General features: G+C 46.8%; 1 protein-coding gene across 2 annotated transcripts in view; it reads left to right on the top strand.

Annotated features, from left to right (window-relative positions):
* The first annotated feature begins 6864 nt into the window (after positions 1-6864).
* LOC125632960 (stonustoxin subunit alpha-like) overlaps positions 6865-11938 on the top strand; it is a 47451-nt gene continuing 42377 nt past the window's right edge. For both annotated transcript variants that reach the window (XM_048841946.2, XM_075124654.1), the window contains exons 1-2: positions 6865-7008; positions 9114-9238. In XM_048841946.2, the coding sequence (XP_048697903.2) occupies positions 9139-9238 (100 nt within the window). In that variant the 5' untranslated portion in view covers positions 6865-7008; positions 9114-9138. The remainder of the gene's footprint in view (positions 7009-9113; positions 9239-11938) is intronic.

Genomic DNA, 11938 nt, shown 5'->3' with positions numbered 1-11938 from the left:
AGATCAGGAATGCAGCTCAGAACTCCTGTAAAAAGTTAGTAAGTAATCTAGCTAGAAATGTGTTAGATTTCTTTTGTTTAATGGCTGGTAAAATAGCTGTGCTGGATGGAATGTATATTCCTGTTTTTGTGTCTTTTTGTAACTTAAGGTTTTGCCTAGAGGGATTCTCTATGTTCTCTATGTTTTGAATCTATAGTAGACTCCCACCACGACATCACCCTTGTTGCTCACACTTCTAAACTTAATCCAGAGACTCTCAGGTTTTTCTGCAGTTTCATATCAGAGCTCTGAGCAGTCATACTGCTACCTTACATACAGTGCTACTCCCCCACCTTTTCTGCCCTGCCTGTCCTTCCTGAAAACTTTATATCCATCCATGACAGTACTCCAGTCATGTGAGTTATCCCACCAAGTCTCTGTTATTCCAATCACATCATAATTCCTTGACTGTGCCAGGACTTCCAGTTCTCCCTGCTTGTTTCCCAGGCTTCTTGCATTTGTGTATAGGCACTTAAGATAACTTGCTGATCGTCCTGCTTTCTCAGTATGAGGCAGGAGCCCTCCCCTCTTGTGCTCTCCTGCTCGTGCTTCCTCCCGGTATCCCACTTCCCCACTTACCTCAGGGCTTTGTTCTCCTTCCCCCGGTGAACCTAGTTTAAAGCCCTCCTCAGTGGGTTAGCCAGCCTGCTTGTGAAGATGCTCTTTGTTAGGTGGAGACCGTCTCAGCCTAGCACTCCTTCTTCTTGGAACACCATCCTATGGTCAAAGAATCCAAAGCCTTCTCTCCGACACCACCTGCATAGTCATTCGTTGACTTTCATGATTCGACGGTCTCTACCTGGGCCTTTTCCTGCCACAGGGAGGATGGGCGAGAACACCACTTGCATTTCAAACTCATTTATTGGAGCCACATGGCCTGCAGTGATATGCTGCAGTGATATTGCTACAGTTTCAATCGATTCCCTGGTACTTCAGTTAGTCTTAATAGCCTGTAATTGCCAGGATCACCTCTGGATCCTTTTTTAAAAAAATGATGTCACATTAGCTATCTTCCAGTCATCTGGTATACAGGCTCATTTAAATGATAGGCTACATACCACTGTTAATAATTCTGCAATTTCACATTTGAGTTCTTTCAAAACTCTAGAGCAAGAACCATCTGGTCTGGTGACTTATTGTTTAATTTATCAATTTGTTCCAAAACCTCCTCTATTGACACCTCAATCTGGGACAGTTCCTCAGATTTCTCAAAAGAATGGCTCAGGTGTGGGAATCTCCCTCACATCCTCTGCAGTGAAGACCAATGCCAAAGAATTCATTTAGCTTCTCCACTTAGCATCTTGATCATCCAGTGGTCCAAATGATTGCTTCCTGCTTCTGATATACATAAAAGAAATGTTGCTGTTAGTTTGTGTTGTGCTAGTTGCTCTTCAAATTCTTTTTTGGCCTGCCTAATTATACTTTTACACATGACTTGTTAGAGTTTATGCTTCTACTGTATTTTGCTCAGCAGGATATGACTTCCAATTTTTAAAGGATGCCTTTTTGCCACTAACTACTTTTTACCTTGTTGTTTAGCCACCATGGCACTTTTTTTGTCTTCATTATGTTTTTTTTTAATTTGGGGTATACATTGAATTTGAGCCTCTATTATGGTGTTCCAAAGAGGATGGATCTAGACCGGGGTCGGCAAACTATGGCCCGCAGGCCACATCCAGCCCACAGGCCCGTCCTGTCCGGCCCCTGAGCTCCTGACTGGGGAGGCTCCTCCCACTTAATCATAGAATCATAGAATATCAGGCTTGGAAGGGACCTCAGGAGGTCATCTAGTCCAACCCCCTGCTCAAAGCAGGACCAATCCCCAATTAAATCATCCCAGCCAGGGCTTTGTCAAGCCTGACCTTAAAAACTTCTAAGGAAGGAGATTCTACCACTTCCCTAGGTAACGCATTCCAGTGTTTCACCACCCTCTTAGTGAAAAAGTTTTTCCTAATATCCAACCTAAATCTCCCCCACTGCAACTTGAGACCATTATTCCTTGTCCTGTCCTCTTCTACCACTGAGAATAGTCTAGAACCATCCTCTTTGGAACCCCCTTTCAGGTAGTTGAAAGCAGCTATCAAATCCCCCCTCATTCTTCTCTTCTGCAGACTAAACAATCCCAGTTCCCTCAGCCTCTCCTCATAAGTCATGTGTTCCAGACCCCTAATCATTTTTGTTGCCCTTCGCTGTACTCTCTCCAATTTTTCCACATCCTTCTTGTAGTGTGGGGCCCAAAACTGGACACAGTACTCCAGATGAGGCCTCACCAATGTCGAATAGAGGGGAATGATCACATCCCTCGATCTGCTGGCTATGCCCCTACTTGTACAACCCAAAAAGCCATTGGCTTTCTTGGCAACAAGGGCACACTGTTGACTCATATCCAGCTTCTCGTCCACTGTCACCCCTAGGTCCTTTTCCGCAGAACTGTTGCTTAGCCATTCGGTCCCTAGTCTGTAACGGTGCATTGGGTTCTTCCGTCCTAAGTGCAGGACCCTGCACTTAACCTTGTTGAACCTCATCAGATTTCTTTTGGCCCAATCCTCCAATTTGTCTAGGTCCCTCTGTATCCTATCCCTGCCCTCCAGTATATCTACCACTCCTCCTAGTTTAGTATCATCCGCAAATTTGCTGAGAGTGCAATCCACACCATCCTCCAGATCATTTATGAAGATATTGAACAAAACCAGCCCCAGGACCGACCCTTGGGGCACTCCACTTGATACCAGCTGCCAACTAGACATGGAGCCATTGATCACTACCCGTTGAGCCCGACAATCTAGCCAACTTTCAACCCACCTTATAGTGCATTCATCCAGCCCATACTTCTTTAACTTGCTGACAAGAATACTGTAGGAGACCGTGTCAAAAGCTTTGCTAAAGTCAAGAAACAATACATCCACTGCTTTCCCATCATCCACAGAACCAGTAATCTCATCATAGAAGGCGATTAGATTAGTCAGGCATGACCTTCCCTTGGTGAATCCATGCTGGCTGTTCCTGATCACTTTCCTCTCATGTAAGTGCTTCAGGATTGATTCCTTGAGGACCTGCTCCATGATTTTTCCAGGGACTGAGGTGAGGCTGACTGGTCTGTAGTTCCCAGGATCCTCCTTCTTCCCTTTTCTAAAGATTGGCACTACATTAGTCTTTTTCCAGTCATCTGGGACTTCCCCCGTTCGCCACGAGTTTTCAAAGATAATGGCCAATGGCTCTGCAATCACAGCCGCCAATTCCTTTAGCACTCTCGGATGCAACGCGTCCGGCCCCATGGACTTGTGCACGTCCAGCTTTTCTAAATAGTCCCTAACCACCTCTTTCTCCACAGAGGGCTGGCCACCTACTCCCCATGCTGTGATGCCCAGCGCAGCAGTCTGGGAGCTGACCTTGTTAGTGAAGACAGAGGCAAAAAAAGCATTGAGTACATTAGCTTTTTCCACATCCTGTGTCACTAGGTTGCCTCCCTCATTCAGTAAGGGGCCCACACTTTCCTTGGCTTTCTTCTTGTTGCCAACATACCTGAAGAAACCCTTCTTGTTACTCTTAATATCTTGCTAGCTGCAACTCCAGGTGTGATTTGGCCTTCCTGATTTCATTCCTACATGCCCGAGCAATAATATTATACTCTTCCCTGGTCATTTGTCCAATCTTCCACTTCTTGTAAGCTTCTTTTTTATGTTTAAGATCCGCAAGGATTTCACCATTAAGCCAAGCTGGTCACCTGCCATATTTACTATTCTTTCGACACATCGGGATGGTTCGTCCCTGTCACCTCAATAGGGATTCCTTGAAATACATCCAGCTCTCCTGGACTCCTTTCCCCTTCATGTTAGTTCCCCAGGGGATCCTACCCATCCGTTCCCTGAGGGAGTCAAACCTTACCTTTCTTCCCTGTGTCAGGATCCTGAACTCAAACAACTCATGGTCACTGCCTCCCAGATTCCCATCCACTTTTGCTTCCCCCACTAATTCTTCCCGGTTTGTGAGCAGCAGGTCAAGAAAAGCTCCCCCCCTAGTTGGCTCCTCTAGCACTTGCGCAAGGAAATTGTCCCCTACGCTTTCCAAAAACTTCCTGGATTGTCTGTGCACCGCTGTATTGCTCTCCCAGCAGATATCAGGAAGATTAAAGTCGCCCATGAGAACCAGGGTGTGCAATCTAGTAGCTTCTGGGAGTTGCCGGAAGAAAGCCTCATCCACCTCATCCCCCTGGTCCGGTGGTCTATAGCAGACTCCCACGACGACATCACCCTTGTTGCTCACACTTCTAAACTTAATCCAGAGACTCTCAGGTTTTTCTGCAGTTTCATACCGGAGCTCTGAGCAGTCATACTGCTCCCTTACATACAGTGCTACTCCCCCACCTTTTCTGCCCTGCCTGTCCTTCCTGAACAGTTTATAACCATCCATGACAGTACTCCAGTCATGTGAGTTATCCCACCAAGTCTCTGTTATTCCAATCACATCATAGTTCCTTGACATCACCAGGACCTCCAGTTCTCCCTGCTTGTTTCCAAGGCTTTGTGCATTCGTATATAAGCACTTGAGATAACCTGCTGATCGCCCCTCATTCTCAGTATGAGGCAGGAGCCCTCCCCTCACAGACATTCCTGCCTGTGCTTCCTCCCGGTATCCCGCTTTCCCACTTACCTCAGGGCTTTGGTCTCCTTCCCCCGGTGAACCTAGTTTAAAGCCCTCCTCACTAGGTTAGCCAGCCTGCTCGCGAAGATGCTCTTCCCTCTCTTCGTTAAGTGGAGCCCATCTCTGCCTAGCACTCCTTCTTGGAACACCATCCCATGGTCGAAGAATCCAAAGCCTTCTCTCCGACACCACCTGCGTAGCCATTCGTTGACTTCCACGATTCGACGCTCCCTACCTAGGCCTTTTCCTTCCACGGGGAGGATGGACGAGAACACCACTTGCGCCTCAAACTCCTTTATCCTTCTTCCCAGAGCCACGTAGTCTGCAGTGATCCACTCAAGGTCATTCTTGGCAGTATCATTGGTGCCCACGAGGAGAAGCAGGAAGGGGTAGCGACCCGAGGGCTTGATGAGTCTCGGCAGTCTGTCCATCCATCCCCCGCTGTCCCCCGCAGCCCCAGCGTGCCGCGCTGCCAGTGCCCTGGGAGGTGGGGCTGCGTGCTCTGGAAGATCAGCGCGGCAGCCTGTCTGGCTCCACACACACACTGTGCTCTGAGTGGCATGGTAAGGGGGCCGGGGCCAGAGGGTTGGGTAAGGGGCAGAGGGTCTCAGGGGGCGATCAGCGGAGGGGGAACGGGGGCGTTGGAGTCCCAGGGGGCCTGTCAGGGGGTGGGGGTGTGGCTTGGGGTTGGGGCAGTCAGGGGACAAGGAGCAGGAGGCTTAGATAGGGGTGGGGTATTGGGGGGGTGGTTGGGGCAGGGGGTCTCTGGAGGGGGTAGTCAGGGGACAAGGAGCAGGTGGGTTGGATGGGTCAGGCGTTCTGAGGGGGGCAGTCAGGGGGCTGGAAGTGGGAGGGGTCAGATAGGGGGCAGGTCCAGGCTGTTTGGGGAGGCACAGCATTCCCTACCCAGCCCTCCATGCAATTTTGAACCCCAATGTGGCCCTCAAGCCAAAAAGTTTGCCCACCCCTGATCTAGGCTGTTCTCAGTGGTAGCAGATGACAGAAAGAGGAGTAATGGTCTCAAGTTGCAGTGGGGGAGGTTTAGGTTGGATATTAGGAAACACTATCTCACTAGGAGGGTGGTGAAGCACTGGAATGGGTTCCCTAGGGAGGTGGTGGAATCTCCTTCCTTAGAGGTTTTTAAGGCCCAGCTTGACAAAGCCCTGGCTGGGATGATTTAGTGGGGGATTGGTCCTGCTTCGAGCAGGGGGTTGGACTAGATGACCTCCTGAGGTCCCTTCCAACCCTGATATTCTATGATTCTGTGAATACGTTTGTTAAGCTTGAAAGTTATATTGGCATAGCTATGTTGGTCAGAGGTGTAAAAAAACCTACACCTCTGAGTGACATATCTACATCAACATTACATTTTATTTTAAGGCAAACAAATCAAAAACCTTGCAGACTCTGTCCTCCTGGTCTGTGCAAGCCCAGCAGTCCCTTTCCCAAGTCACACCAGTAACTACAGAAACCAAAGTTCCCTGGCTTTTATCGCAGAGTCTTAGCCGTAAAGGACCTTACACACACACCTTATGACCACTTGGTTTCTGGAGCCATTCCGATGTTTGGTGGCTCCAGCAGTGGTCCATTGAGAGCAATAACTCCTCGTGCATCCATGTTCTGAGGAATGGTGCACCCCCACCCCCTCCATGTCCAGCTACCCTCTTTTATAAAAGTGAGCTAATTCAAGTCCAGCTCTTTCTCAGGTGCAGTGGACAGGGCTAATCAGTCAGCCAGCTAGCTGTGGCTGACCCTTATACCTTCACAAAGCCTCGTTTACTACCCAGGCTCATATCTGTGCTATACAGGCAGTTAAATAATTTCTTCTCTCTCTGCCTCTTGACAGCGGACACACCTTTGTGCTGAAGCTCTTCCCACACTCCAGTGTCAGTCAGGGTTCAATTAGAAGATTGTCTTTTTGATCTCTGCCAACATTGTTCAGTGGATCTCCTCTTTCTGCTGGGAAGCTGGATGTGTAACCCTACTACTTTATGTGTAAGATGGTGATTTGGGGTTTGTACCTAGGCACGTTCTACAGTGTGGCCCTCTTCAAACAGGATTTTTGTCTCTAGATTTGCTCTTATCTCACTAGAGTCTGTGTCTCTGCAAAAGTGTCTGGTTTACTGTAGATGGGCCTCTGGTCTCTGGGATGGGAGTGGTCTATTGCTGACTGCATTTAAGAAATGCAGCATTCAGGGCTGATTTCACTTTCAGGTCTCATCTCATTCTCCGAGGAGATTCTGTGTGAAGCTGTTGGATAAAGTGGTGACATTTTGTGAACTCTCCTGTTTAATTTATGTTATTAGAGCCCGGGAATCCATCCTCCAGGTAAGGATTTAAGCAAATCTCTTTGTCAGAATGGAACGATATTGGCCTGTACAAACTTCAGAATTCTTTATTTGTTCTTTTTCTGGTGACACTTTTGTCTCCAGGGCTGTGTCTGAGCCTGTCAGCCTTGGAGATGAGCTGTTAAATGTAGTCTCAAGGGCTAGAGGGCAAGCAACTGGGGTTTGAATTTTGAATAGAAATCTACAGGGTAAGTGTCAGGTGCTGCCAAGGTGCTTTTTTTCTCAGTTGTAAAAATGATATTATTTAACTGAGCCGGAGGGCGTGTATTGAGTGCTGGATGGGATACATTCTGGAAGCTTCTCTGTGTGGGGAGGGTCGGGATTCCTACGGGAGCAGTATTATTTATATAGCCCATTAAAATCCCGTTTATTGTGTGTGTGTTGATCATCCTGATGCCCTTTGTGTGTTAGGCTGAGCTCTGTGAGGGGGTGTTTAATCCTTGCACCAGGCAAGAAGTGGTCAATGAGCTGCTCTGGGATGGAGCAAACCCACCCCCAGCGCACCCACGAGCCATGTCAAGAGCGGAGTGGGAGTTCAAGATGGGGGTAGCCAAGCTCAGCGGTGAGCAGTTCTAGGAGGAGAGCTGGGTGCTGAGCTGTAAGCAAGAGACCTGGTGGAGAGCAGAGCCTATGCCCGGGCCTGAAAGTAGGGCTAAGTCTCCTGATGTGAAGGGGATTGTACCATATTCCTCTGCTGGTGAAACAGCAGACACTGAGCTGGACTGCAGCCCATCCAAGGCCCTTCTGGAAAAGAGGCCAGTGGCCCAGCTGGGAGTGTCTGGATATTACCTTTTCTTTTGTTCGTTTTCCTGCTGCTAACTTGTCTGTATCCTGGGAACCTGCACAGGGTGAGCACCCAGAGGGCGGGAGGGCTGAGACTCTGTCCCCATTGCAGTGCTACAGTTTTTCCCCACTAGAGAGGCCAGTTCCAGAATGGGTTTACAACCCCATCAACACACCAAGGGGCACTCTCAAGAGACCAGCACCCCCCCAAGCCCATTGTATTACTTTGACTGTCTCCAGATTCAATAAAGCAAGTCATATGTCTGCGTCTGCTCCTCTGCCATAAGAATATGGTTTACTCCAGCTCATTTGCTTTGATATGTCTTCAGTTAAGTGTTTAGTTTGTTTAGTTTTTCCCTGGTTGGTTTCTCTTTGTACGTGACGAGTCCTCTGTCTCTGCTGTGTTTTTGGTCAGAAATCCCTTTGTGCAGCTATTAAAGTAACTTGCCCTCTAGATACAGCTTTAGGAAATGGTTGATAGTTCATATGGGGTTATTTAATGCAGTGTTGTCAGCAATTTTACTCTACCCCCACTTCTGTATCTTAGCAGGATTTTATTGCACCATCCCCTGGTACCAGATAAATTAAATTATTTTCAGTTGTGTACAGTATAGAAGGGGTCTGCATAGAGTCAGCTGTAGATCACCTAGGCCATTACAGACCAATCATACATTTTTATGGGGTGGTGACTATTCATACCATATTTAAGGTTATAACATGGTTACTGTTGAAATCCGAATTGTCACTCCTCCCTTCGGTCAACAGACATAGGTTTGAAAAACTGCTGTGCCAGTTCTGGGCCCAGCAGAGTCTGTGGGGCAAACTTGAAGTCACTTGCCCAGGGAGAAGCACTGACCAGTGGAGTGCTCTCATTACAGGTCCCCAGCTCTGCTTCCTCCCTTCGTTGAGGAAGGGCGAGAGGAGCACAAAGCTCTGCTCTGCAACAACTGTAGCTCCAGCTTACTTTCAAACCCTCAACATTTTTCACAAAACACAGTTGTTGTTTTCTGGCCAGCCCTACTCAGTTAGATTTTGTGCAGTATGTTTGTTCTGCGATTTGTTTAAAAAGAGCATTTTTAAAATACGCTTAAAAATAGATAAATCCCATTGCCACAAGCAGTATATTGTGTAGCTGCCTCAGTTTCAGTACAATTGTTTGCTGATTAGAGAACAGAATTTTTAGTGTTTCTGTTATTAATGTGTAGCAAGTAGAAAATGAATAGGGGATAAAAGTCAAACAGGGAGAGCAGGAATAAGAGCAGATCACATCCTCAGTATAATAGTGTTACTGTTGTGTTTTAGGGTTGCCTGAACTTCTGTTGCCACCATGGCCTGGTCTGAAACTGCAGCAATTGAGATGCCAGCCCTGGGCCGCCCTCTCCAGCTGGGGATGCTGTACGACTGCCGCAGCGACAGTCTCATACCAGGTACGGTTAGAGCTGCACCAAACACCTCTTTATGGTAGCTCCCATCCATCCATCTTGCCAACTTACCCACACTGCAGGATCTTTATAACAGCAGATCCCAGGTCACTTGTTAGTTCACTCAAAGTAAATCCTAATGTGTTCCCATTAACATCAGCCTCTTGTGTTAGAAGAGAAGGAAGCAAGAAGGCAGGACAGTACAGGCTGAGGTACATGGCTCTCTGCTTCCTCCCCCGCACAGCCCTATTTTCATCCTTAACGGCCCCTGTGCAAACCCTCTTTCCTCTGTGCAATCCCAACCCAGCTCAGATCCCCCAATCCCAGTTCTTATACCGATCTCTGGCCTGGTCCAACTCTGATCTCCCCCACCTTCAGCTCTGGTCCTTCCGGGTCCCGACCAGCTCACCTCAGGCGTCCATCCTGAACCAGCTTCATCACTGTCCCATGGACCAGCTCTGACCCACCCAGCAATCGCTTCATGTTATTAATACATGCTTATATTATTACTTTGATCTCCTTCTCTCTGTTTTGTCCAGATTATTATTATTATTTATTATTAATTAGTCTATATTAAGGTGTCATAAATATAAAGGGAAGGGTAAACACCTTTAAAATCCCTCCTGGCCAGAGGAAAAGCCCTTTCACCTGTAAAAGGTTAAGAAGCTAGGATAACCTCTCTGGCACCTGACCAAAATGACCAATGAGGAGACAAGATACTTTCAAAAGCTGGGGGGAGGGAGAAACAAAGCCTCTCTCTCTCTGTCTGTGTGATGCTTTTGCCGGGGACAGAACAGGAATGGAGTCTTAGAACTTAGTAAGTAATCTAGATAGAGATGCATTAGATTCTGATTTCTTTAAATGGCTGAGAAAAATAAGCTGTGCTGGAGGGAATGTGTATTCCTGTCTTTGTGTCTTTTTGTAACTTAAGGTTTTGCCTAGAGGGGTTCTCTATGTTTTGAATCTAATTACCCTGTAAGGTATTTACCATCCTGATTTTACAGGGGTGATTCTTTTTTACTTTTTTTCTTCTATTAAAGTTTTTCTTTTAAGAAACTGAATGCTTTTTCATTGTTCTTAAGATCCAAGGGTTTGGGTCTGTGTTCACCTCTGCAAATTGGTGAGGATTTTTATCAAGCCTTCCCCATGAAGAGGGGTATAAGGTTTGGGAGGATTTTGGGGGGAAAGATGTTTCCAAACGGACGCTTTCCTAATAATAATACCGGTTAGACGTTTGGTGGTGGCAGTGGAAGTCGAAGAGCAAAGGGTAAAATAGTTTGTACCTTGGGGAAGTTTTAACCTAAGCTGGTAAAAGTAAGCTTAGGAGGTTTTCATGCAGGTCCCCACATCTGTACCCTAGAGTTCAGAGTGGGGAAGGAACCTTGACATAAGGTATACCTTTTTAACAGTGAGAGTGATTAACTATTGAAAGAGTTTACCAAGGGAAATGCTGTGTTCTCCATCACTGGTTATTTTAAAAAAAGGATGAATTATTTTCATTGGTCTTCATGACTGAGGCTGTGAGGGAGATTCCAAAACCTGAGCCATTCTTTTTAGGTGATAGATCTGAGGAACTGTCCCAAATTGAGGTATAATTAGATGATGTTTTGGAACAAATTGATAAATTAAACAGTAATAAGTCACCAGGACCAGATGGTATTCACCCAAGAGTTCTGAAGGAACTCAAATGTGAAATTGCGGAACTGCTAACTGTAGTCTGTAATCTATCATTTAAATCAGCTTCTGTACCAGATGACTGGAGGATAGCTAATGTGATGCCATTTTTTAAAAAGGGCTCCAGAGGTGATCCCAACAATTACAGGCCTGTAAGACTGACTTCAGTACCAGGCAAACAGTTTGAAACTATAATAAAGAATAATATTGTCAGACATATAGATGAAAGTAATTTGTTGAGGAAGAGTCAACATGCTTTTGTAAAGGGAAATCATGCCTCACCAATCTACTAGAATTCTTTGAAGGGGGTCAACAAGCATATGAACAAAGGGGATCCAGGGAATATAGTGTACTTAGATTTTCAGAAAGCCTTTGACAAGGTTCCTCACTAAAGGCTCTTATGCAAAGTAAGCTGACACAGGATAAGAGGGAAGGTACTCTCATGGATTCACACAATGCACAGTCAACCCTGTGGAACTCCTTGCCAGAGGATGTTGTGAAGGCCAAGACCATAACAGGGTTCAATAAAGAACTAGATAAATTCATGGATGATAGGTCCATCAATGGCTACTACCCAGCATGGGCAGGAATGGTGTCCCAAGCCCCTGTTTGCCAGAAATTGAGAATGAGTGACAGGGGATGGATGGATCACCCAAAATTTTATCTCTTGCCTCACAATCCCGTCTATCTATCTGACCATTCGGTCCCTAGTCTGCACAGCTACAGACTAGGGACCGAATGGCTAGGCAGCAGTTCTGCGGAAAAGGACCTAGGGGTGACAGTGGACGAGAAGCTGGATATGAGTCAGCAGTGTGCCCTTGTTGCCAAGAAGGCCAATGGCATTTTGGGATGTATAAGTAGGGGCATAGCGAGCAGATCGAGGGACGTGATCGTTCCCCTCTATTCGACATTGGTGAGGCCTCATCTGGAGTACTGTGTCCAGTTTTGGGCCCCACACTTCAAGAAGGATGTGGATAAATTGGAGAGAGTCCAGCGAAGGGCAACAAAAATGATTAGGGGTCTGGAACACAT

This window comes from Caretta caretta, chromosome 2 (assembly GCF_965140235.1).
Source record: "Caretta caretta isolate rCarCar2 chromosome 2, rCarCar1.hap1, whole genome shotgun sequence".
NCBI lineage: Eukaryota > Metazoa > Chordata > Testudines > Cheloniidae > Caretta > Caretta caretta.
This window is presented reverse-complemented; position numbering and strand designations above follow the sequence as displayed.